The sequence below is a fragment of the Gossypium arboreum genome, chromosome 9 (genome assembly GCF_025698485.1).
Source record: "Gossypium arboreum isolate Shixiya-1 chromosome 9, ASM2569848v2, whole genome shotgun sequence".
NCBI classification, from domain to species: Eukaryota; Viridiplantae; Streptophyta; class Magnoliopsida; order Malvales; family Malvaceae; genus Gossypium; species Gossypium arboreum.
Window position 1 is genome coordinate 70,856,075 of NC_069078.1, and position 27,998 is coordinate 70,884,072.

The 27,998-nt window shown below is 34.8% G+C and overlaps 1 protein-coding gene and 3 long non-coding RNA genes across 7 annotated transcripts; 3 read left to right on the forward strand and 1 right to left on the reverse strand.

Moving 5' to 3' along the window:
• Window positions 1-9,437: 9,437 nt before the first annotated feature.
• On the forward strand, window positions 9,438-10,378 carry LOC128280677 (uncharacterized). Its single transcript, XR_008270782.1, has 2 exons — window positions 9,438-9,485; window positions 10,108-10,378. It is a non-coding gene; the product is annotated as an uncharacterized LOC128280677 (long non-coding RNA).
• Window positions 10,379-10,843: 465 nt separating this feature from the next.
• Window positions 10,844-23,373, reverse strand: LOC128280676 (uncharacterized). 4 transcript variants are annotated; one of them, XR_008270780.1, is made up of 3 exons: window positions 23,235-23,373; window positions 22,253-22,387; window positions 10,844-12,008 (listed from the first exon to the last, which is right to left on the reverse strand). It is a non-coding gene; the product is annotated as an uncharacterized LOC128280676 (long non-coding RNA). The 4 variants fall into 4 exon arrangements; XR_008270781.1 differs by lacking the exon at window positions 10,844-12,008 and adding an exon at window positions 19,163-19,922; XR_008270779.1 differs by lacking the exon at window positions 10,844-12,008 and adding an exon at window positions 21,601-21,868.
• Window positions 21,061-22,283, forward strand: LOC128280675 (uncharacterized). Its single transcript, XR_008270777.1, has 2 exons — window positions 21,061-21,247; window positions 22,135-22,283. It is a non-coding gene; the product is annotated as an uncharacterized LOC128280675 (long non-coding RNA).
• Window positions 23,374-27,101: 3,728 nt separating the features above from the next.
• LOC108458666 (L10-interacting MYB domain-containing protein-like) lies at window positions 27,102-27,942 on the forward strand. The gene is made up of 2 exons (XM_017758072.1): window positions 27,102-27,449; window positions 27,550-27,942. The coding sequence occupies exons 1-2, from the start codon at window positions 27,102-27,104 to the stop codon at window positions 27,940-27,942; spliced, it is 741 nt and encodes a 246-aa protein (XP_017613561.1).
• The last annotated feature ends 56 nt before the right edge of the window (window positions 27,943-27,998 follow it).

A 27,998-nucleotide genomic window follows, 5' to 3' on the forward strand; every position in this document is an offset into this window, starting at 1 on the left:
GCTTAAATAAACAATTTAAACCTATTTAAGGGATAGATTAAGTTTAGTAATGCCTCGTGCTCGATTCTGGAAACAGTCTCGGGTAAGAAGTGTTACATTTATTGGTATCAGAGCAGGTTTAGTCGGTTCTCGGAACAGTTAGTGTGAGAAAAAGTCTAGCTATACATGCCATACTTGTATTTTGATAGTGTGACGACTCGACGATTTTTTTTTAAAATATTTTGTTTTATAGTAATGGATCCCAAGTAGCTGGTGATGATGATGTAGAAAGTAATGCGCTGCTTCCACGAAGGGTAGCGCCATCGAGAATAGGCCAGTAATAGTTGATCGGGGAGGAGTGACTCGAGAAGCTCTCTTAGAGCTTTGAATGATTTGTTTGCCGAGTTCGTTAAATGCGAATCCGCGATTAGACCTCCACCCCTCATGATTCTCGGGCTACCCATGTAGCTCAAGCTTCCCGATCCACAGTGCAGTGGTAAGAGAAAAACCACCAGTTGATAGAATTAGGAAACAAAGGCGAAGAGTTAGAGCAACAAAAGATGATGATGCAGAAAGAGCGAATTTTGGTTAGAAAATACTATCGAGTCTTTGACGAATTATCTTGTACACAGAAATGTATGAAATGTGTAGTATCACTTCTTAGAGACTCACCTACTACTGGTGGAAGACACTTGTATCGGTTGTACTGAAAGAGAGGGTCACTTGGGATTTCTTTCAGAAGAATTTCGTAAAAAGTACATCATCGAGGTTTATTGACCGAAGAAGAAAGGAATTCTGGAATTGAAACAAGGCAATATAGCGGTGATCGATTATGAGCGTGAACTTGTCGGGCTCGATAAATATGCTCAAGAATGTGTGTCCACAGAGGCTATCCTGTAAAAGGTTTGAGGATGGGTTAAATGATGATATCCGATTGTCGGTGGGTGTCCTAGAAATAAAAGAGTTCGTTATTTTAGTTGAGAGAGCCTGTAAGGCAGAGGAGCTATTAAAAAGAAAAGGCAAAGTTGAGACAGAGACACAAGATACAAAGAAGAGACAGATGAGTAGATCATTTCAGGCTACATCTAAGAGGCCCAAAGAGTTTTCTACTAGATCTAGCTTTTCGGCAGGGCAATCTAGTCAGAATAGAGGTAGCAGATTTAAGGATCCGAAGGCTCAAACCACCTCGACTACGAGTGTAGGTAATGTCAGACAGGGTAGATCAGGGTGTCCACGGTGTGGTAGACTTCATTATAGTCCTTGTCGGGCAGGCGAAAATGTTTGCTATAAATGTGGTGCTCCAGATCATTTTGTATGAGAATGTCCGAAGTGGCTAGCGAGAGGTAGCACAGAGTGCTAGATCCTAAATGCTCCTACTAGAGGCAGATCACCGAGGCAACCGGGAGTAGGAGCAAATGTGAGGTACCTCTAGAGATTGGTGTGAGACCGGATGTTAGAGCCCTGCAAGGACTTATGCTATTCAGACACGCGAAGAGGCATCCTCCCGATGTGATTACTGGTACATTTTCTCTACATGATATTAATGTCATTGCTCGATTGATCCGGGTTCAACTCATTCTTATGTTTGTATGAAATTGATGCCTAGTATAAGCATGCCTATAGAATCTCTGAATTTGTGATTAAAGTATCGAATCCATTAGGCAAGCATGCATTAGTAGATAAAGTATGTAGAAATTGTCCTTTAATGATTAGAGGCTACTGTTTTCCGGCCGATCTCATGCTATTACCATTTGATGAGTTTGATGTGATTCTCGGTATGGATTGGTTGACTACACATGATGTGATAGTGAATTGTGGAAAGAAATTCATTGAGTTGAAGTGTGAAAATGGTGAAATTCTTGGGTTAATTCGGAAGAGTCGATAGTTCATTTCCATAATTTACATTATGTCCGCTTCGAAATACTTGAGAAAAGGGTATGAAGCTTATCTTGCTTTTGTGTTGAACACTAAAGATCCGAATTGAAAATTGAATCGAGTGCTCGTGGTATGTGAGTTTCCGATGTGTTTAGGAAGAACTACTGGTTTGCCTCTGTTAGGAAGTTGAGTTTGGTATTGAGTTGATTCCGTGTACCACGCCCATTTCTATTGCTCCTTATAGAATGGCTCTATTGGAATTGAAAGAATTGAAAGCTCGATTCGAGAATTAACAGATAAAGGCTTTGTAAGACCCAAGAGTTCACCATGGGTGCACCAGTGCTATTTGTGAAAAAAAAAGACGGATCGATGAGATTGTGCATAGATTATCGGCAACTTAACAAGGTAACAGTAAAGAACAAGTATCCATTTGTAACACCCCAAACCCGGCCCAGAAGTTACGACCGAATCTGGCGTGTCACATTGAAGTGTTTTTCGAAAACCATGTTTTCATTGAAAACCCTTCTTGATGTTTAGAAACTTTTATCGTTTAAACTTGTATAAAACTTTAGCCTTATTTTTTTCCAAAACGTGATTCATTGTAATAATCAAAAAATTGTTAGCAACCTTGTAAAATCTTATGGGAAACTTTGAAAACTTATAAACCTTTGTAGTGGCAGAAACATGTTATTTTAAAAACAGTTAAGTATCGAGAAATCAAACCTTCTTTGTTATGGCTTAAAGTGAATGGAAGCTGTGCACCAGGTAGGAAGCCAGAAAAGAGGTGGTGAGTCTATTGGACTGCTTAAGTACCAAGCTCTTCATGGATCCAATCCTAGACATGCACACATCCATTGCCACACTTAAAGCATATTGCTTGTCCACGAACAACAAATTAAGTTTAAGTCTATTTAAAATATTTATTTCCTTTGAAAACATTTACGTTGCGGAAGCTTTGCTCGAAAATCATGATATTTTGAAAATAAGTAATTTTATAAAACGCGCTTTAGAGCTAACCAATTTAATAACCCAAAATATTAAAAATAATAAAAAGAGCGGCCTTATTACAACTTAAACCGAATAAAAATGATCAAAATAATAAATCGAAACTTATTTTAAAGAAAGCGAAACTTAATCTTCATGGCCCACTGAATCCCGACTCCAAGTCCATCGATCTAAGGCTCACCGCAAAGATGGGGAAAAGGAGGGGTGAGTTTGGAAAACTCGGTGTAAAGTATCCCAACCGAGCCCAAATCGGTTCAAGCTTTCTTGGGCCTAAGCTCTATTTAGAATTTAGTGTTAACGGGCCTTAGCCCATATCAATATTAATCTGGGTCATAGCCCTATTACAATATCGAGCATCTTGGGCCTAGCCCATATCGAGATCGATCTGGGCCGTAGCCTATTACAAGTCGAGATATATTGGGTCTTGCCCATATTAACACGATTGGGCCCATTTCAATACAGTTGGCCCATAACAAAAGCAGATCTCATATGATTAATGCATGATAACCTCATTAAACCCCGCACTTCCTCCGTCCATCCTTACACTTCACGTGGGAATAAATCACCCACGCCATCCTTACACTTACATTGTTAGCAAGTTCTTGCACTAACTATAATCCATGACAAAGTCGCTTATATCGAATATGTGGCATAGCCACCGTAGCAGGTTCTTCCTCCATAACAAAACCCAACCCCATGCAATGAGATATACATGTCATGGCATATAACAAATGTAATCGAATATCATGTATTTCGGTCAAAATTAACCCTAGGGGTATAACGGTCATTTAGCACCTAGGGGTAAAACGGTAATTTTCATACTTAGGGGTAGTTTAATAAAATTTACTATTCTAGAGTTTACATACATATTCTAACCATTAACACATTAACAGAAGCACTTACCGAGCGTTTTTACCGAATTGGGCCCGTTGGCCCACTAACCTATTTTCGACCCATTAAGCCTAAATATACCGAAGTGCACGAAATTACGCACTCTGCAATCATATTGCTTGCGATTATCAAAATTAACAACCAAACCACCTCACAAGCGCTCGCACGCTCACAAGTTCATAAATGCCGGCTTTTCGGCTTTTCGGCTTTTACCGATCTAGTCTATGAGTGGGTGTCTTTTACACACCTGTTTGTGACGAAACGCTGACGAGTTCCACACACGAACTGCCTACAATCAATTACTAATACGTTAACTATGAATCCATAGCAACTTATTTGCAAAACTCCTAAAAATCGACCATTAACACTTTAGGCACTAGTGTTCTTACCTTTCTTAGAAAAAATGGACTAGATCTAATTCAGTCGTTCCAAATATCCAAGCCTTCGATTAGTAGCCTTTAATCCACACTATAGGAAAACAAATCAGATATCACCACTAAACCTTTTGAGTACAATCAACAGGCACCCTTTGCATATAGGGGTTTTTCGGCTTTTACCTTAATTCATGAATAACGAAAGAAAGATTCGAGCGTTTACCTATATTGTTATGACACTACTCCCAATCGATTGTAGATACAACTACCGCACAAGAAAGGAAAAATACTCAACCAAGGGTTCGGCCTTTGTAGTACCTCAAAGTAGTAAGATTTCAGTTTTGAAAGAAAAGATACGAGGTTTGGCTTCAATGGAAATTTGCTAACCGGTTTGTTGAGGATTTAAGAAAGAAAAGAAGAAGAATATGAAGGATTTAGGTTCGCAAAAGATAAGATGAGAATTAAGAGGAAAAGAAAAGAGAAGAGGGAAGAGATGAGAGAAGGATAGAAAAGAATAAAAAATAGAAGAAGGAAAAAAAAAATCCTAAAGGCCTAAAATATTCGGCACTCTTTTGCTATGGCGAATGAGTGCATTTCGCATAGAATTCTTTTAAATTCCAATTCCTAATTTGCTCCTTGATTTTGGCCAAATTTGAAGTTTGAATTTCATTCAAACTCCCCAACCGATCAACGACCTTATCCACTGCTTGCACCGCTTCAAAGACTGTTGCTAGGAGTCCCTGGTCGACTCAACTCCTTCCCCATGCGTGCAGCAAAACCCCACCACCCCTACGAGATGAGGCTCGAACTCCGGACCTCGTGCGCCTATGCGCCCACCGAGAGCTGCTGGCCACTACACCACGCTTCTCCTTTAGTAATATATGGTTACAATTAATTATAAACCTTACTGCTGAAGTCACGAGTTCTTTTTAAAATAAAAGCAGAACATACAGCGCTGGACTCGAACCCGAGCCACCACGGTACTCCTAACGCTTCTGCTGCCTGCGCCACAAACCTTTTAGTGGCATAACTCGGTCGCAACTATACTTAAGTTTTACCTTAGCTCGACGTGGCTTCTAAAATACAAAGCAACTTATGCGCGCACCGTGCCTTGAACCCGTGTACTCTTCTCATCAATCTAGCGCCTCAAGCCCTTTGGACCGAGTGCTCCTTTGTGGCGGACTACGTTCACAATTCCTTTTAAGTCCTACTTTAGCGACCAGACTAAAAACAACCATTTTGCATCTTGGGTATCGAACCTCGTTTCCTTTCACGCCCAACAATCCTAACCATTGGGCCGGACTCCTCCTTATGTCTAATTTTAGCCTAACTTACTAATAAACCTTAATGTCCAGATCCCTAAAGGAACAAAAATAATTATTTTTGCTAAAGTCTTGGTCCAAAATTTTGCCCACACTTTAAATACATTGTAATTTATTTAAAAACTAAAATAATAATAACCATAATAATGAAAATTTCAAATACGATAATATATATATTTTCCTAATAATAATTATAATTTCCATAAATCAATAAAAATAGATACAGTAAAATTTTCTAATAATATGTTAATTTAAACACTAAATTAACAACAATAATTTTATAAATATATTTGTATCTAATAATGATAATAATTTTCATAAAATTAAAATATTAGTAATAACATAAATATTTTATCAATATATTTTTTTTAAACACTAGTAATATTTAAAACTTCTCAATATTCAGGTTTTCTTCTATCCGAATCCCAGACTTAAAGCCCAACTCTTCTAGGCCCAATTTTTTGGGGCGTTACACCATTGCCTAGAATTGATGATTTGTTTGATCAATTGAAGGGAGCTACTGTGTTTTCCAAGATAGATTTGAGATCCAGATACTATCAGTTGCGAGTTAAAGAGTCAGATGTCCTGAAGACTGCTTTCCGGACTAGGTATGGTCATTATGAGTTCCTTGTGATGCCATTTGGCTTGACTAATGCTCCTGCCATTTTCATGGACTTAATGAACCGAATTTTTAGACCATACTTAGATAAGTTTGTAGTTGTGTTCATTGATGATATTTTGATTTATTCTCATGATGAGACCGAGCATGCGAGCATTTGAGAACGAGTTTACAAATTCGAGAGATAATCGGTTGTATGCCAAGTTCAGCAAAAGTGAGTTCGTTACGAAGTTGGTTTTCTTGGACATATTGTCTCGGTGAAGGTATTAAGGTTGATACTGAGTAAGATTTCAGCCATTGTTGATTGGAAGCCTCCTAGAAATGTATCGAAGTTAGAAGTTTTCTTGGTCTTCTTTGGATATTATAGGCGATTTGTGGAGGATTTTCCATGATAGCTACCCGTTGATGAGACCGCTACGGAAGGATGTTAAGTTTGAATGGATGATAAGTGCCAACAAAGTTTTGACAAGTTAAAAGCATTGTTGACGGAAGCTCTATCTTAGTACAAATAGGAACCGGGTAAAGAATTTGTGATTCTGATGATGCATCCTTGAATGGGCTCGGTTGTGTACTCATGCAGGAAGGAAAGGTAATTGCTTATGCCTCTAGACAATTGAAGCCACATGAGAAAAATTATCCGACACATGATTTAGAGTTAATGCTATTGTATTTGCATTGAAGATTTGGAGACATTATTTGTATGGTGAAAGGTGCTGGGATATTTACCGATCATAAAAGCTTGAAATACTTGATGACTCAAAAAGATTTGAATTTGAGGCAAAGAAGATGGTTGGAATTGCTTAAAGATTATGAGTTAGTGATTGATTATCACTCAGGTAAGGCAAATGTAGTTGCTGACGCTTTAAGCAGGAAACTTTTATTTACATTGCAAGCTTTGAATACCAATTTAGCCATGTCAGATGATGGTTCTATTTTAGCTGAATTTAGAGCTAAACTGGTATTTCTTGAAGAGATTTGTGAAGCTCAGAAAGATGATAATGAGTTACAAGCTAAAAGAGTTCAATGTGAGTCAGGCATAGAATCAGATTTCTGGATTGGTTCTGATGGTTGTTTGATGTTTAGAGACAGAATTTGTGTACCAAAGAATGATGAGCTTATTCGGAAGATTTTACAGGAAGCACATAGCAGTTCTTTATCTATTCATCCAGGCAGTACAAAAATGTATAATGATTTGAAGAAATTGTATTGGTGGGTAGGAATGAAAAGAGATATTTGAGTTTGTTTCTAGATGCTTGATTTGTCAACGGTAAAGGCCGAACATCGGTACCTTAGGATTATTGCAACTTTGTGCTAGTTAGGAATGGAAATGGGACGAGTTACTATGGATTTTGTGACAGATTACCGTTAACACTTGAAAAAGAAAGATGCAAGTATGGGTTGTGATTGATAAGCTAACTAAGTCGACTCATTTTATCCCAATCCGTATGGATTATTCACTTGACAAGTTGGCGAGTTATACATTTCGGAGATAGTTAGACTACATGGAGTGCCATTATCGATCATTTCGACATGAGATCCAAGATTTACTTCACGGTTCGGAAGAAGTTACAAGAGGCTTTAGGTGCGAAGTTGAGTTTTAGTCTGACTTTTCACCCTCGGTGATGGTCGGTCGAGAGAGAGTTATTCAGTACTTGAAGATATGCTTAGATGTTGTGTATTAGAATTTCAAGGTAGTTGGGAAAAATACTTACCATTGGTAGAGTTTGCCTACAATAATAGTTATCATCAAGTTTGAAGATGGCACCTTATGAAGCTTTGTATGGACGTAAATGCCGTACACCTTTATATTGGATGAGCTTAAAGAAAGCCGATTCTGGGGTTGATCTAGTTAAAGAAACGGAAGAAAAGTGAAAGTTATCGAAATTGTTTAAAAGCGACTTGACAGTGCGTAAGTCGTATGCGATTTAAAAGAAAAGAGATCGAATATCAAGTTGGTGACAAAGTTTTTTGAAAGTATCCCGTGGAAGAAAGTTCTCGATTTGGCAAGAAAGGCAAACTAAGTCCACGTTTTATTGGACCGCTTGAAGTGATTGAGAGAGTCGGACCATTAGCATATCGGTTAGCTTTGCCGATTGAGTTAGAGAAGATTCATAATGTATTTCATGTGTCTATGCTACGTCGTTATCGTTCAGATCCGTCACATGTGATTTCTCAGACAGAGGTTGAGATTCACCGGACATGACTTACGGTGAAGAACCCAGTAAAGATTCTAGCTCGAGAGGTAAAGCAATTAAGGAACAAAAGTATTGTACTTGTGAAAGTACTATGGAATAGACATGGGGTAGACGAGGCTACATGGGAACCCGAAGAGGCTATGCGAAAACAGTACCCATATCTCTTCACAGGTAAGATTTTCGGGACGAAAATCCCTAAAGGGGGGAGAAATGTAATATTCCGAAATAGGGCTTAAACGGAATAGTGGTTGCGAAACCACAAATTCGGGGTAGAAAAAAAATTTATTTTATTATTATTTTGAGGTTCAAGGTATGATTACATGATTGTGCGAAAATTTCATAATAAAATTCTATGCATAAAGTGCTTAAGTTGAGGTTAGGGACTAAATCGAATAATTTGCAAAACTTGCATTCTAGAAGTTTTTAGTATGAAATTATTTTGGAATATTAATTAGGAGATCTTAAATGGTAATTTGACCAATTTTAAGTTCATGGACAAAATTAGGACATGGAAGGAATTTTTGAAAGTTTAGTAAGGAGGGGCATTTTGGTCATTTGGTTATTAACATTAATAAAAAGGTAAAAAGATGATAAAATTGTATCATCTTCTTCAAGTTACCAGCCGAACCTTACCTCTCTCCATAGTTGGGGTTTTTTCCAACTTTCAAGCTTCATAGTAAGTGATTCCAAGCCCCGTTTTTAATGATCTTTACGTTTTTGAAGTCCCGGTAGCTCGATAAAGCTTATGCTAGCAATAATTTAAGTTAGAATCAAATTTGGAAAAATACCCATAGGTAAAATTTGTGTATTTTGATGTTTTATGATGGAATATGAGGTTTTAAATTATGTTAGACAACTTGTGCTACTTGGTTTTAAGTGAAAAGCGAGTAAAAGGCTTAATCGGTAAAAATACCTAATAGTCATAAGTACATGTTAGTGTGTGAATTTGATGTTGTCATAGAAGGAAAATGATCAGCATGTCATAAAACATAAGAAAATAGGATGAAGTTTAATTTACGAGCCTTGGGGAAAAAGTGCAAATATGTGAAAGTTTAGGGGCAAAATGTAATTTTTCCAAAGTTTGAGTAAAGGGTTGTTTTGATAAATGTTGATATTAAATAAGCTAAATTTGCTATTATAGATCAAGAAGAGCGAAATTGAGAGTAGATCGGGAAAAGAAAAGTAAAGGACTAAATTGTAAAGTTTAGTCACATTTTGTATCGAGGTAAGTTTGAAGAAATAAATGCAATATTATTTTATTTTACTTTATTATTGTCAATTTCCAGCATTTACATATTTATGTTATGAAAATATTTAAAGTCGAATTTAAGGTGAAGTGAGGAGGAAAAGTGTTAGAAAGCCGGTTGAACCCTAGGAATGTTAGGATATTAGGGTTGACAGACGTAACGAAATGAGCCATGTAAGTCCATATTAGAAATATGGCTTTGGAGACAGGATTGAGCCATGTAAGTCCATATTATATATGGCATTGGAGATAGGAATAATTCATGTAAGTCCATGTCAAAGACATGGCATTGGCGAGATATTGATAGAGCAGAAGCGACCCTAGTATCCTTAGTATTCCGAGTGGTTCAACGGGTCAGGATACGAGTTAAATTACAGTGAATTAACAGCAAAGGAAAATTAGATTATACTTATGACAAAGGAAAGGTCAGGTAAGAAAGAAGGTAAGGGAAAAAAGAAGAAGATAGAAATTGAGAAGTAAAGAAATTTATGATGTTAGATGATATTATGCATAATTATCCATTATGTTGAATGTTGTGATTTATTTGCTTGTAAGCTTACTAAGCCTAGTGCTTAATCTCTTTATTTTCTTCTTCTTATAGTACTTATCTAGCCACTCGGGGATCGAAGGAAACGTCGGAGGCCGATCACACTATCAAAGAAATAACTCGGTATAATTAGACGTTTTGTTTTGTGTATGGCATGTATAGAAACTTAGCCACTTTTGGTATAATATGAACAATGAATGATGTCTAAATACTTGCTAGTGATTAGCTAATAAAAATGGCCGATGATATGCATGTTTATTAATATGTATGATTGAATGGTGATTATCACATGAAAATTATGAAAAATGTGAAAGTAACCTAAAAACAGATTCAAGTAACAGCAATGACGTAACTTTGAAAAATCACTAAAAATTTTATAAACATAATTTGAAGATGAATAATATATTAAATTAAAGCTTATTATGTCTATTTTCTTATGGAATAAGAAAAATAGGTAAAGGTATTATATTTCATGATATATCTGAGTTTTAGTGAAACAGGGTCATAGCGATTTCTGGAACCCCTGTTTCAACTTTGGAAATTCACCATAAATTTTACAAAACTAATTAGAAGGTATACTTTATATGGTTATAATCCTTGTTGAGTCTAGTTTTAAGAGAAACAAACGGCTTAGTGATATGAATTTTGTAGAGGAAGAAACGTGGTTCGTAGTAACAAGAGGTTAGTGCAGTCGAGTTTTGAAACAGGGGAAACTTTAACTAATAAACTGTACTAATTGGCCAAGTCAAAAATCTATGAAAAAAATTAGTAGATAGATATATGAGTCTAGTTTCAGGAAAAATTTGCGGATCTTAATTTTGAGTTTCGAAACTCAAGATATGACTTTTTAGGCGACTACGACGCAGAATGGCAGCACATTTCGAAAAGCTTAAATAAACAATTTAAACCTATTTAAGGGATAGATTAAGTTTAGTAATGCCTCGTGCTCGATTCTAGTAACAGTCTCGGGTAAGGAGTGTTACATGAAGGTTCTGAAAAACTGAAACCCAATGCTCTTCGGTGACATCCTTTGGCAATTCTCTCTCAAGATAGGCTTCCAACGGGGCGAAGGTTTTTGAAAACATGTGGTACGGTGTATGCTTTACTTTCCAGAAATGGCTCAAAATCCAAACATTAAGCAATTGCGCACATCCGATAAAGCGTCCTTCCCCTTTCCTCCTACAACTGCTTAGGGATCTGAAGGTCTCAGCGAAAATAGTTGGGATAGGGTTGATTCCTTGTTTTAACTTTTCAAAGAAGTCCACTACTGCTACCTCTATATGTCCTAGAACTTTTGAGAAGATGACCAATCCGTAAATGGCCAAAGCAAACAGATTCATTCTCTTCAAAATATCGGGATGATTTAGGACTAAATCCCGCAGGGAAAACCACAGAATACAGCTGATTTCATTCTTTTTCTTTATTTGTTTCTCGGCTCATGTGTCGGTCAAGCCAGTCAACTTTACCAGCTTTTTCTTGAAAGTCATCGGCTTGGGCTCCTTCACATAAATTTGTAGAATTGCACATTATCAATACGAAGTAAAGCAGCGTACTATTCCACGGTTGGGGTCATATCTTCTTGATTGAAAAGGAAACACTGGTAAGCCGGATCCTAGAATCTGATCATCGCCTGAATCAATCTTTCATCTATGTTGACAGCGATCAGGCTGGCTATATCCCCGTACCTTTTAGTGAAGATGCCCCTAATGTCCGAATCCCACTGTCTCCAAATCTGAGTCAAGTCATCAAGGTTATTCTGACGAACGTTCACAGTTACGTGCTCGGGTAGGTTGGGAATACATCCTTCCATTAAACTGCCCCCTTTTTTCTTTTTGGGTTCTTAGAGACCAATCTCGGACCTCAGCATTTTTCTCGATCGTTTATATAATTGACTCTTCCATTAGAAACCCGTTTTTGGCAACCGATCTTTAATCAACACCCTCCTGATATGATGCCTATAATGCATGATGAAAAATAAAGATAAAGACAAACAACCTTGGTTAGTAATCACAATAAATATGAATTGAAGAAAAACTATAGAAAATCTAACAAATTAAGTTACCCGGTCCAATAGACCCGATTCCTTTGCAAAGTATAAATGAAAGGTAAGAGTCGTTTCTCCCGTATACTTATTTTGGTGACTACTAACGGACGGAGGTTCGACATGGCTCTAGTTAGGTGGATCGTATAGTTTACTATATGCGATTTCGGTTCTAGACAGGTACTCGAATTGTTCGTACTATCGTCTATTAAGACTAGTACGGAACCTCGGTCATCGGCCATCACAGGCTTACGAGTTCAATTCGAGGGATTACATTTACTTATGCCTATGCGGAGAGACAAGTTAACTCACGAAAGCATAAGTCATATGTAACCCGAAAGTATTCACTAGCCTATGCGGAGGGACGAGTTAACTCATGAAGGCATAGCATTTACTTTCACTTAAACGGAAGGAGCCCGGGTAGAGAGCTCATGTTATGCAAAAATGCAAGTGCACGGTGTGTGGGGAGAAACTCACAAACCTTTATGTTTTATTTAAAAACTAAACCAAAACTAAAACCATAAAAATTTAAAGCTGAAAAACAACCAGATAGAACAAGTTAGAAGAATATATACAACACGATGCAAATGCATGACTTTTCAAAAACACAATTTTGGGATCACGACTAAATATTAATTTGAACAAGGAATTTTGAAAATTTTGACAACACGCGTTTAATTCGACTCGATTCTTAAAAATCTACTCCCTAGCGGAGTCGCCAGTTGTAGCGATGTAAAATTTTTTTGCTTTGGTCGCTAGCTGAGGCGATTATTTGAAAACTTTGAAAATGGAATTTCAGTTTTTTTTTAAAAAAAAATAGGGAGTCGCCACCGATCTTTTTCTAGGTGTGATCGGACATCTAATAAATCATCTTTTCAGAAAAGAAATTTTATTCTTGAACAAAATGAAGGCTGAATTTAGGTCTACGCGAAAATCCAGAGAAAAATAGGGTTCGGGAGTCGGTTACGCACGAGAAAGGTATTAGCAGCCTCGTGACGCCCAAAATTGGTATCTCATTAAACATGTGTTGTCTTGATTTTCAAAAATACGAATTCAATTTGACATTTAATCGTGATCCGAATGGAAAACGAGAATTTTTAGTTTTCGATTTTTTAGAAAGATGTCCCGTTTTTAACGCGAGCCGACGAATTTCACCCAACATAGCGATGAAATCGATGACTTAATGTTAAATTAGTTCATTGCCTTTTTTATTGAAATTAGTAAAAAAACATGAATAAAAAAAATCTTTAAAGTAGTGAATAACAAAATAATATAAAATGGGTGGACACAAAAATAAAAATGATATAAAATGGGCGGGAAACAAAAATAAAAGAGTTAGAAATACATTGAAGCACATAATAAATCGACAATAATATTAAAAACAATAACAATGCATGCGATATATTAAACGTAATAATAGTATTAAACACGAAATAAAAACAATGAATATATATACATAATAATGATATTAATAGTGTTAGAAATATACTATATATAGTATTTGAAGTATATACATAAGATAGTAAAATATATAACTAGTAATGTTAAAATATATACATAATATATATATATATATAAAATAAATATTGAAAATGTATGTACATAACATATATGAAAAATATATACATAATAATATTAAAATAAAATAATAAGTGATAATAGTGAAAATAATAGGTATAATAATAAATATAATGATGTATGAAAATAATACTATATATAAAAGTATATATATATATATAATATAATATTAAGAAGAATATTAAAAAACTATTAATAATGATATATAATATATATAAGTATTAAGTAATAATAATAATGAAATACTAATAAATAAAAACTATAATAATAATAACAGTAATAATAGTATAAATAATATTAAAATTAAAATAAAATAACGAGAAAAGTAAAAAAGGACGAAATTGAATTGAGAAACTAAATTTTGAGGCCAAATTGAAAAAAGAAAAATAGGGACCCCTTTGAAGTGCGCGAATGATATGAGGGACTAAAAGGGAGATTTTCCTTTCCCACCAAAACACTGCACTTAAGATGGGATCAAAATGAACACGGAACAAAATCATGGGGCCAAATTGAAAATAAAAAAGTGATTTAATTGCAAAAGCTTGAAAAAGCGAAAGGACCGCGCGCATAAATAACCCATTAAACAAAAACACACGGATCCTCTAGTGGGCCGGGTCGGACGGATCGGGTATGACTAAAACGACGTAGTTTTGGGGTTAAAGGGCAACCCCCAAAACGACGTCGTTTTGGGGGGCTATATAAGGCCAAAATTTGTGAAAAAAAATCATTTGTATTATTTGAAAGTTAAAAAAAAGTAGAGAAAGGGGGAGAAGGGGGGATTTCCGGCCATAGGGCCGGTTACCGTCCGGTCATCGGACCGTCGCCGGCCACCGTCGGCCACCATACACGGTGGCCAAAAACTCAAAAAAGGTATTTTTTTTTATTTTTTTGTATTTTTTTACGTTTTAAAATATTATTTTTTTATTTATATTTATTCTTAATAATATATATGTTTTATATGTATATTGACGGGAAAATAAAAGGAAAATGTACGTATGTATGCGAAGATTGAAAAGAAAAAATAAAAATACCCTTTAGTTCGTTTGCTTTATTTTTTCTTGAATGCTTACTATTGCTTCTGTATTCTTTGGGACTGTTTTGTTGTTTGAGCATGTGATGAACTTGCCGAATTTTTTTGTATTTTTCAAAGAAGAAAATGCCCTCCTTTTTTTTTATTTCGGTGTGGCTTTTTAAAGCCGAATTACATACATTTTCTAATATTATCTATCTCTTCTTTGCAGGTGCAAGTGGAGGTAGACTAGGGTGGTGGAGTTGACCTGAGTTGATGGTCGCAGCGGTGTCAGAGGCAAGTGGGGGCGGCAGAGGCTGAGTTGGCAGCAACTAAATTTAGGAAGATTAGGGTTTCTTTCTTTTTTTGATTTGGGCTTAGGGTTTGTAGTTGGGCTAGGGGTTTTGGGTTTAGGTAGCTTGGGTTCAATTTAGTTTGGGTTAAATTGGGTTATTGGGGTTTAAGTTGTAAATGGGCCAAAATTGGCCTACAACAGGCAGTACTGTTCACTTGATGTACTTACCCCTATTATCTAATTTGCATAACACCCGTTCATACAATTGGGGGTCCACAGTGTTAGCCATGTTGTATCGAGAACTTTGTCGGACAACAGATCCTTCTGCGATGGATATAGGCGGATGTCTCATACTGCTGCAGTCGTGGGCACTTTACTGGATGCCATTCTTGGCATCAATTAGTCACCAATCATATATATTTCCACTCGTTAATAGGTGATGAATTTTTATGCGTTATAACAATTAGTTGACTTTTTTTTTCGGATTATGTTGTTCTAACAATTTTTTTCTTAGATGGAGCACAAATCTGGGTATCGAAAGGTCATACATGGTTTTGATATACCGTCTGATGATCGAGAATCATTCTGGAGAAGGGATAAGTTTTTCCAATATCAATTTCATTTTATTATTTTATTTCACTCGACCTACGTTAATATAAACAATGTGATTAACTATGCAGTTCATTTGGATGCCGTATTCTGTTCTAGAAATTATGACGATTATTCCCTCGTCTGCCCGGGTCCACTCAAACTTATGGTGTATTAGCGCACCCGTTATCAATTTTCAGATAGTGAAGTGGTGTCATGGCGATCGAATACTTCAGCAGTTCGGTTGCATTTAATATATCCCGAGTCCGCCAGTACAATTAGGGATATCCATGGGATGACCAGGAGGGGAAGGCATGGGCTTGATTGGGGAGATGAGCATGAATAATATGTTACGATGTGGAACAACCAGTTTAGGAGGGTACCTCAGATGAATCGTGGCTTGGATCTCCAGCCCTCGTTACAGTACCTACAGTGGTACTGTGAGATAGGGAAACCATTTTTGTTTGGTGGGCGGTCGATGGTAGTCCCCCCACATACGACACGAATTGGGCAACATCTTCCAGATCTGCATCATGTACCAGAGCCGGAGCCCTAGCAGGAGCCAGAGCCGGAACTGCACTCTGGAGGTAGTTCTTATCATCCAGATTTAAGGGGCGATAACTATTTCTCAAGCTCCTCAGGCCAGGGATATCATTCAGAGTTTGATATCTTCAGCCCACTACCAACTCAGTACTCCAGTCATCCCAGCTCATATTTATCTCAGTACTCTACTCCTTCCAACCCGTATCCACCCATGTACTCAACTCCTCCAGAGCCGTATCCACCGCCGTACTCTACTCCTCTCGGCCCATATCCACTGCCATATTCTACTCCTCTCGGTTCATGTTCATCGATGGCGTTTAAGACATATGATTTTTCGTCTATGTTTCACACACCCTCACAAACAGATGAAGAGAACATTGATCGCCGTAGTCGTCCGCAATGTGAGCTTCGGGCTCCACAAAAATATACCCCTAGAACCACACCATCAAACCATCAATTTTAGGGGGTTTTGTAATATAAATAACTTCCTTTTTTATGTAAAATTTTTTTTGGCATTTTATTTATCAATTTAATTTATTTTTGGAAAATTATGTAATGACTATTTATGTAATGAGTTTTTTATCATTTAATTACAAAGGATAGTCATCATTCCCCCGGTTGAAGAATGTAATTATAATAGTAAATGAAATACATAATAAATCTGAGTTAAGTATGTATGAACACAAATAGTCATGCTTCACCCGGAGTAAGCATGTAAATTGTATATAAACATGTGCTTCGAAGGCGAATTTTGGATTTGCTTGGGTTGAAGTACATAATTGAAAAAAAAAGAGGAGTATTAAAAACAATCAATTTTAAAATGCTTAAAAAATCCATTTAATGCTACTCGGCGGGACTTTTTCTTCCAACATGTAATTAACAAAATCTTAATTTCTATCCGATCGTGACGATTGTCCAATATGGTAGTTTCGGAGCAGGCATTTATTCCGGTTATGACCGAGTAATCTGTATACTCCACACAACTTCCCATCGGATTTCTCTCTAATGTCCATTTCGTTACGGATTCTAGATGATTGCGGACGACCTTTTGGGTTCCTACGCAACCCTTTGTCTGGGAAAAGCTCGAATGTCGTCGAAGGAACCTCCCAAGTAGATACGTCAGGAAGTATGGGAAGCTCATTCTCCCATACACGCAACGTGCGTTCGAGGGTATACACTTCATCGATAAATTGATCTACATTGAGCGAGACTTTAGCATAAGCTGCTACAACATGTGCACAAGGATAATGAAGTGTCTGGAACCTCCTACAATCGCACCGTCTATTTCGGAGATCAACTCCGTAGGACCTAGGTGGTATACCGGGTCGACGACCGATGGTCTCTGTAAAGGGAAACGTATCATTACGTCGTGAATATACTTCTACATTCATCGACCTCGTCATCCGACGGTTTGCAACCATTGCATCCCAGACATATTCAATAAACACATGTCCTGCCTCTATCTGGTTGACTTGTTGCTGACCCATTCTTAGCATCAAGGTAGCCAACCTGTAGAATGTAGCTGAGAAGACAGATGAAATCTGAAGATGTCGTGTTTTCAATAACACAGCGTTGATGCCCTTCACCAAGTTTGTGGTCATTTGACCGTAACGAAAGCCCTCGTCAAAACTTTTAGCCCATTGCCACGGCTCCATGGTACCCAACCATTGTCAAAAAGATGTGTTCGTTTGACCTTCCATGTCATTCTCAAGTCGAGTCATTCTTTGCCGGAAAATGTGTAGCTCAAGCTCGTATGCTGTGTATGTATTAAGAAAATATAAGTTACAGTCTCATCACAAAACATTAGGTTATATATTGAAAGGATAATGTTATTCTTTACCCATTTTCACAATTTGTCTCTTCCAGTCTGCATTCTTATAATCTCGATAGAAGTTAGACGCAATGTGCCATATGAAGTAAACAGATCTCCACGGCACACTATATTAGGGATGATGCAAATATTATCATTACTAATAACATGCCTCCACAGGTTTGTAAGGAAGAATTCCTACGACTCTATATTCTCTTTATCTACAATAGAAAACGCAATCGGGAGCACGTTATTGTTCCCGTCCTGAGCAATCGCAAGAAGTAAGATCTGTGTATATTTACTATATAGCCATGTCCCATCTACTTGCACAAACGGCTTGCAATGGGAAAATGCACGTACACATGGATCAAACGTCTAGAACATCCATTGGAAAATTCTTTTTCTCAGTTGTAGTTGCTCATCCGGGCCGTAATAAGGTCGTGTCTCCAACTCAATGGTAGTCCCTGGTACGTACTCCCTCATAGCGGCAATCCATCCCTTCAACTCATTATATGATGCATCGAAATCTCCGTACAATTACTCTATTGCCATCTGTTTAGCTATCCATGCCTTCCGTATGACACTCGAAACTGGAATCGTGCCTGTATTTCGGCAATCAGTACCGAAACTTTAATGGTCAGCATGTCTTTAATCATTGGCATGATGCACGTACAGATAGTTTTGGAATCAAGTTTTCGATGATCTTCTGTCATACGTGATGAAGTGCATCTGTTAGGCCCAACAAATTTTTGTATCTCTCACATCTGCGACTTTTGGATAAATGTAGCTCGTATCCGCCAATTGCAGCCTTCTGCTGACTTCTAACACTCTCCAATATATAATATCGGTTTAGACACGACGGCTTTATAGTCTACTGATATATTCATACTATATCGTTAATGGAAAATACGCACTCTTCCTTATTTTTGAATCTCTGGCCCACGAACAACTCCTCAGGATCAGAATATACGATCATCCGATGAGCAGATTGTATTTCAGGGTACTCTGGGAACTCGGCTACATGCGCCGCATCGGGGTCTATCCGAGACATGTGTGCCCCAGGATTATTATGTATCACAATACGACAAATCTGGTTCCTGACTGAAGACGCATTAACATTTACTTCTCTATTCACGCCTTCATCGTCAATATCATCTGGGACCTCATCCACGTCGAGATCACTTTCACTATTGACTTCATGATCAGAAGGATCACTACTATGGTATACATCATCACCAACCACAGCAGTCTTGGGTGCAGCATTAAGATCAATGTCGATCCCATGTATAGTTGATTGACTACCAACGTATGATACCGGAACCACCACACACTGTTCTTGAGCTCCATCTTCTTCACCTAATGGAGTGGGATCTTTAGTTTCCTTCACACCAGCTAACTCAGCAAATAACTGAATCGGTGCATTTTGGTTACTCCAAGTCCCACAATAAAGAGCGACCGTTGTCTCCACGTCTTCATCATCTACAAGTTCTATTTCGATGAATTTTATGGGATCCGTCGAAACTGGAAACTTGTAGAAAAGTTTCGAGATCCTTCTCCCACAACGTTTATAAATTTTTTCACTAATTTTTTCCTTCATATCATCAAAAGAGATATTTCTATTGAATCTCATTGCTACTTGTTTGCGACATTCAAATATACATCCTACGCTTGTTGTCAAAATTTTTCCATCAAAATAAACGCATACGAAAAACTGATTCTCCATATTCAATACTAGATCTGTTAAAAAAAATTCAAAATTCTCAAAATAGTTTCGAATAGCAAAAAAGTTACATAAAATTTTTAATGCAAAATTTTTCATTCAGAAGTTAACAAAATTATTAATCTAACAAACTTTTAAATAATAAAATTTCTAACAAAATTCTACATTCTATTTAAAAATAAATAAATTAAAATACCTTATCCTTCTTCTTACTTTCCTTTCTTTCCTTCTTCTCCCTCTCTTCTTACTTCTATTTTGTTGCTAAATTTTCTGTATGTTCTTCATCTGATTTTCGGGGGAATATATAGGGAAAAAATTAAGCATTTGGACCCCACCAGTTGCGCCTACCAAGAAGGCACAACTAGTCGCGCTTGTCAAATAGGCTCAACTAGTTGAGCCTGTCAGATAGGCGCAACATGTATATATACTTTTCCCGTCTATATACACGGGTTGTATAATAACCCGAAAAAAAATATATATATATATATATATAATAATAATTTTTTAAACAAAAAAAAATTAATATTAAAAAATTGGTTACTTTGTCGGTAGGCACGACCTAAAAAAAATATACCATTTTCGTAATTAATCTGACTGACAACCTATTTTCGTGTATAATTTTTTTTTATAATATTTAGGTAAAAAACCCCGTTTGTCTGAATATCTATTTATTGAATGAACCAAAAAAAAAATCTATTTATTTATTCATTTATATTTTGCACTTAACATATTACTGTTTTTACTTTTACTAAACTAATTGCCACGTGACAAAAAATTATTTGTGAGCGTGAATAGGGGCAACAATTAGGGGCAAAAGAAATTTGTTCCTCCACACCCATTCATACGTTGTCACAAGGTTGGACGATAAATCTTTTTCGAGGGATGAGGAAAAATACAAGTATGAGGGTCCAATTTTCAGCGTAAGAAAAAGTTGGGCTTAACCTTTTACAAAGCCCATTAGTTAAATCTAAAAGATCTTGTAACTTCGAATGGTTTTGGAGCATTCTTAGAATTGAGAAAGAATATCAATCTCAGTTTCAACACAATTAAGAACACAAATCTTAGTTTATATTCACAGATTTGATTATTTTAAATTTAAAGAAAATTAAGGTTTCAATTCTAAAAGACCTTGGTTTAAGATCAAATTTCTTGAAGCGAGACGTGCTTGAATAATCATCTACGAGCTAAATAGAGTTAAAGACTTGAAGAAAACGAGCTCCAACAATCCATATTAGGCCTCCTTTGGTTTACTAGTGAAGGCTAGTGTGGTGCAGTGAGGGATAGTAAACTCACTGGTATGTTGTTTGGTTCAACAGCACAATGCAGTGAAAACTTATTTTAGCCACACTGATATGCTGAAAACAGGCTGGAGGATTCAGCTGCAGTGAAGGCCAGTACAATTGTAGGTATTTTTTTGAGACAAACATACCTATACTTTTATTTATTATTTTACCATTTTAGCCTTGAAATTTAAATTAATTTCTTCCCCAACCACAGTTGTTTTCAGATTTAGGAATGAAACAGCCATTTTCTTTTTCATATTTGAGAAGTAAAACACTAATTTCTCCCCTATTTTTTGCTTTGTTCTTGGTTGTAGCTGCTTTTTGAAGGTATTTTCATTAATTTCTTGTTATCTCTAGTTCTGGCTTCTTCTACTCTTCTTTGTCACAGTTGTTATTATTATTACTATTATTTTTGAGAACGAAACAACCATTTTCTTTTGCTTTGTTCTTGGTTTAGCAGTGTTTTAACACTGATTTCTCCACTCTTTTTTGCTTTGTTCTTGGTTGTGGCTGAGGTATTTTCATTAATTTCTTATTATCTCTAGTTCTGGCTTCTTCTACTCTTCTTTGTCGCAGTTGTTAGTCCTTTTGACTATTGATGTTAAAGCAGTAGATTAATGATCTAATGTTTTAGAAGTGCATTTGGTTAATTCTTTGTCTGTTTACTGAGAAATGTGAGGTTAAAAAAAGAACTTTTACCATTTCTGTTTTGTTATTATTGCACTCAAATTTAAAATCCTGAACAGAAAAAAATGAGCTTAGTTGAATTTGGAGAATTGAAAAGAAAATAGACTTTGGCCTTGATGGGGTTGAGTTTTTGGAAGTACATACAAATAATTCTTTGTTTGTTTGCTAATAAATATGAGGAAAAGCAAGATGAACTTTTCCCATTTCTGTTTTCTTCATATGAGCCTATTTTGATTTTCTTTGGCACTCAAATTTGAAGTCCTGAACACCAAAACTAAACTTAGTTAAATTTGGTTAATTGAAAAAATATATGGGAACTGAAAAAAAAACAAGTCCTTGTTGTGTTGATGGGATTGAGTTTTTAGAAGTGCATTAGGATAAATTCTTTGTTTGTTTGCTATGAAAAGTGAGAAGAAAATGAACCTTACAATTATATAAATTATTTGTTTGTTTGTTATGAAATGTGAGAAAAAAAGTGAGCTTAGTTCAACATTCAATATTCTGTTCTTATGATTTGTGTCTTGCAGGTTGGAGGCTCTGAAGTGCCTACTTCATTTGTTAGTGTAGAAGTAGGCAAGGTATGTATTTGAAATAGTGAAACTTGTTTAAAATCGTGTAACTACAAGGAAAAATGTAAAATCTTACCTACAAGTTTGATGTCTGTGTTATCAACCAACCATTGTGCCCCATCTTTCTTAAATCCTGTGAAGTCTGAAGTAAACTCTGTTTTATGGATCAGCCTCTTAAAAATGAAAACATATCAACAATTTTAAGCCATTTCTGTAGAACAAAACAAAAGTCAATCCTATCAAGTAGTATCACCATTATTAAAGATATTTGATATTGTCATGCTTCAAAAATACTCTTGATAGGAGCCCACTCAACTATATTCGCTTCATGCATATGTAAATGCAGACAAATGAAAGTCATTACTCCGAAACAAAAGTCATTTCACATGCATAGTTCATGCTTTTCTAAGCTGATCATGCTAACTTTCATAAGCTTAAACACTAGTAAAAGTCATTACTCCAACACTTTCAATTCACATTTACAATCAGTAATCCAAATATACCACATCTAGAACAATTTATCAATTTAAATTATATTCAACAAGTACTATTAAAATTTTAAATCTGAAACTAAGAAGGAACAAAGATTTTTATTACAGAGAGATAAAAAAAAAACCAAAAGAAAAAAGAGAAGAGAGTGGAAGGTCAAACTTTATCAATGGCATGGGTTCTTAAAAAATTATTTGATAACAAAGTAGCTTCTTTTTATTGGGAAATCTGGGTATTCTTTCTCAAGTTTGCTGAGAGAGAAAGAAATGGCAGTAAGTTTTTTTTTCTTTTAACTTTATTGTGTTTTGGTTTAATTTACAGTACTTTTATGTTTGTTTCTCGAGAAAATTTCAAATAAGCTGAGAATTATGGAATTCATTTTATCAAAAACTCTTGTTCTTATTATTTATATCTAAATTTTTATCATAAAAACTCAAATTCCATAGCTTTCTAAACCATAGCAGATTATCAATTAGTCACTATAACAAAAATTATCAAGTGGGCTTTGAAGAGAATTAAGCAAGGAGTTCAAAACTACCAAAATGTAACAAAATTAACTAGAAATTCACCTTGAATTTTGATCTCAAATTGCCGAAATTTCAAAGCTTTTCTTCTCCAACATTCGGCTCCCCAAAAGATGAACATGCAAGCACTAACATTTTTGTGTTTTGTTTTATCAATATTTGAGTTATTACTAATTTACTATATTAGCCTTTCTAATTGATTTTAAACCGGCACATATGGCATGGACATATACGGCAGTCATCAAATTAAAAGGGTTATTTACCAATTAAGTACTTAAAATCAATCTTCACTAATAATTTCATCTTAACAATCTCCAAATTGCCGTCTATGCTTTTGTCTAAGGTTAATTTACAACATAAGCACTCAAACTTATAAATCCAATCCAATTCAGCACTAAAATGAATGCATGCATGGCTTTCTAATTTTTATGTTTTATAATACTTACAATAATAATTATCTTACCAAAATAACCTTAAATAACATATAAAAAAAATCATGCATAATGCCATTTAAACTACTATTCTACCGTCCATTACAACTAAATGGTTTAATAACCATGCAAACACTTTATGTAACGTCCCCTAACCCTATATCGTCTCCGAAATAGGGTTACGAGACATTACCAGTCAGTACAGTCCAATTCCGGTCATTAATTAAAATAAATATTCACACACATCCTAGTTTTAAGATGTCGTCCCTTTAATGGGCCCTTGCGATCCAATATGAACAGTGAATTCAATTCAGGACTAATTTAGAATCACTACGAGTTTTTAGTAAATTTTAAAATTCATACTACATACCGTTGACAACCATAATTTACTTATTTCATCAATACTTTTACAACCTAAATGACTCTCATTAAACATCCTAGGTACATGCCATTATCAATACTCAACATACTTTATCTCATTGAATTCAGGATCGGCTGGGATCTTGATTCAAGATCTAGCCTTAACTTAACTGCATGACGAAACAAACCGACGCTAAGTATACACTCGATGGTATTTCTATAATCCGAACACTTAAACAATTATAAAACTTATTAATTTATATATATTGAACTATTCAAACTCAATGAGTATTCAAACATCCACTTTCCAACCATTGTTTTGGTCTACTTTAAATTTCAAATCATTTATTAATTTCAATAGCAATTAATCAATCAGTAATGTTCATTAACAATCAGAACAATTATTTATTCAAGACTACCACTTATTCGGTAACAATGAATTATTCAATAATAACTAGTTACTCAAGATCGATCAATTGATCGGTTATCCAAGAACGATCAATTATTCAATAAATCGATATTCAAGAACAATTAAGTTATTCAAGAGCGATCATTCATTCAAGTGACAATCAATTATTCAAGAATGATCAATTATTCAAGAATATTCGATTATTCAAGAATCTAATATCCAAGAATGTGATCAATTATCCCGTAACGATCGGTTATTCAAGAATAATCAGCTATTTTATACCTTTATTTACCCTATTAACATGACTCGGACTCGACGGATACGGATCCAACCAACACACCAAGACGACACATAGTGCCTCATCGGCCAAAGCGGAACGATAATGATAAAGATGAGCGATGCACGGTACACGAGTACCTCATCGGAACAAATCGAAGCGATAAAGATGGTACACGAGTACCTCATCGGAACAAATCAAAAAGAATAACATTAATAAAGAATAAGAATAATAATAATATCCGACACACAAAGTGCCGAATCGGTAACGAAAGATATGATAACGATAAGATGAGTCGGCACATAAGTGCTCGATCGAAGTCGACAAAAACCCGTACTCTTTCATATCCTATGGCATGCCAACTATATCCGACTAGCCCGACTAGTTAATAGGGTATTTAATTCACTTTTCGTTTTCAATTAATTCATATTTTAATTAATTAATTATATTTTTTTCAATTCAATATAATTCTATTCACTTTTCACTAATAAATATTCAATTTCACAATAAACACATGTTCATAATTATTTCACCACATTTTCAAATCAAATCATTTCAATAAAAACACAATACCAATAATTCATACTTTAATTATTTACCATAACATTCAATTAAAATACAACAATTATTAATTAAATTCACCCTTCAATTTCAATCAATATTCATTTTATTTCAAATAATTTAATCAATGCACCTACCATACATAATAAATAATAAATTCAATAATTAAATATTAAGTTCGGGTTATAGAAATACAAACCGTAATTTTCGAGCTAACTCCCGTTGACTTTGTCTTGTCCTTTCTTAGCCGAGATTTCCGATACCACATTGACTATTTAAGCTTCAAGCATCAAACTTTCAATTTTCCCTTTCTTCTTTCTTTTCTCCTTTCTTTCTTTCTTTCCCTGCTTTTCGTTTTGCCTATTCTGTTTCTATTTCTATTTTTTTTCTTTATTTCATTAAACCATTATATATATAATATAATAACCTAATAATTATCTATTATAAAAATCTATTTAATAACAAATATTCTTTTAACATTTGTATCCATTTATAATATTACACTTGTCTTTCACTAATGTATTTATTATATAAATATTTTTACTTAATAATAATATATAATTTAATAATATACTTATATAATAAGTAAATGTACATGTATTTTATAAATGTACATATACTAATATTACACATGTCACTATACATACCATACACTTGTCAACTTTTTATTTATTTTTCACATAAAATCTTATAATATAATTATTTAATTAATAAATTCCTTTTATAAATAATTATATCTATTAATACTTAAATACAAGCATTACAAGTGTATGCATTTTTTTATTAATACACTTGTACCCAATCATTACCACACATTTGTCTTACTTTTATTTATTTATCATATAATATTAATTTAATAATAATAAATACACTAATATTTACTTAAATAATAAGCAAATACATACATGTATTACAAATGTGTGTATTATATTTATTACACTTGTATTTTATTTTGCCATATACTTAGCACTCTTTTGGCTTATTTACTTATTTAGTCCTTTCAATTTTCTTTATTCTATAATTAAACTTTCACACTTCATTCAATTTAATCCTTTTATCCTTAATTTAAGCTATTCACTTAATTAAACTTTAATTAGCCACTCGATTAACTTTGTAAATATTTTTAATAAATATTTACTAATCCATTTTTCAGAAATAGAGACCCGAAAATACACTTTTTCGGTAACGGTAAAATTCGAGTCATTACACTTTAATTAATAAAACCACATACAATTCGATCCTATTAAAACTGCCCTCAATATCTTCATAATTTGCAATCATATCCTTTTTAATTAATTAAGCACACAAACCTTAAAATTTAAACACGAGTTACCTGTCAGTGTTAAGTGTTTTAAAAAGCACACGATGTACTCCTCGGTAATTTCTTAGAATTATTGAGTTCGACCTCTAAGGGCATTGCGGGTTCATCACTATATGATATCCGAAGATGAAATGAAATGTTATGATTTTATTAAAAATATGAAAATTTAAATCTAATAATATTTGCAATTAATTTTTATCAAATTAACCTTAAAACTTGAATTACATACTAAAAAGTTGGTACTGCTACATTAAAAAAAGTCAAACTTAGGTACCAAATGATATATTAAGTCTAAAATTTATTTCCAAAACAAGTTATATAGTACAATTAGTCTTTGTTTAATTTTATGAAGCATATGATAATCAATTATCCTTTCTATATCCTCATAATTGTTTACCATGGATCTTTGAGAATTTTTCTTTACTGTTCATCTTATGGCTTTCATCTTTTTGTGATGTGTTATTCTTAATTTTTTTATGAAACTATATTATTATATCTAATTATATATTTCTGGTTTTATGTCGGTTGACATTTAAAATCAAAATAATAATAGATGGTAAAGACACGAAAATTTGTGGAGGGAGATAGTACCTTAGCAACAACAGCTGTTTGGGATGATGAGCTGACGTTGATATTTTGTGAGCTTTGCATGAATGAAGTCAATGCTGGTAATAGACCAACAACTCATCTAAACTCAAAAGGATGGGAAAATGTCGTTGCTCTTTTTCAAGCAAAAACACAAAAAAATTATGGAAAACCTCAATTGAAAAACAAGTGGGATACATTAAAAAAGGAATGGAGGTTATGGAGGGAGTTGCTCAAGGAATCTACAGGTATTGGATGGTGTCCATCTAAAAAGACGGTCGATGCTACCAAAGAATGGTGGGCTGAAAAAATACAGGTTAGTGTTAACTTTATCATTATTTTAATGCATAAAGTTTAGTGAAATTAATAATTTACAAATATAAATATCTGAGTATAACATTTAAACTTTTATGTAGGAAAATCCTAATTTTAAAGGATTTAAGAAGAAAGGAATTGAACCACGATTGAATGATTTAATGTGGCAAATGTTTGGTGGCATTGTAGCCACTGGAGAGAATGCATGGGCACCTTCGTCTGGTGTTCTTCCAAGTGGGGTTCCTATGGGAGATGATACACCTAATGAGGGATTTGGTGATTCAAATGAAAATAGTAATGAGAATGAAAGCATCCTTCCTAATGCGGTACCATCAAACCCTCATCGTGAAACTCCTAATCGAAGAAAGGAAATACTTGGGGTTGTACACGGTAAAGAAAAAAATCAAGTTCAAGTAGAAAATCATCAAGAGATTCATTGGCTACTCATATTGAGAAATTGTGTGAGAGTATGGCTAGTCCAAGGAAGTCAGTGAATGAAATTGTTTTTCCTCACTCTGAATATACTATTTCAAATGCAATGGATGCTTTG

Bases quoted from the DNA above. Each gene is read 5' to 3' on its own strand.
- LOC108458666 (XM_017758072.1), top strand. From the start codon at position 27,102: ATGGTAAAGACACGAAAATTTGTGGAGGGAGATAGTACCTTAGCAACA. The intron at 27,450-27,549 runs GTTAGTGTTAAC...ACTTTTATGTAG, and splicing joins GGTGGGCTGAAAAAATACAG to GAAAATCCTAATTTTAAAGG.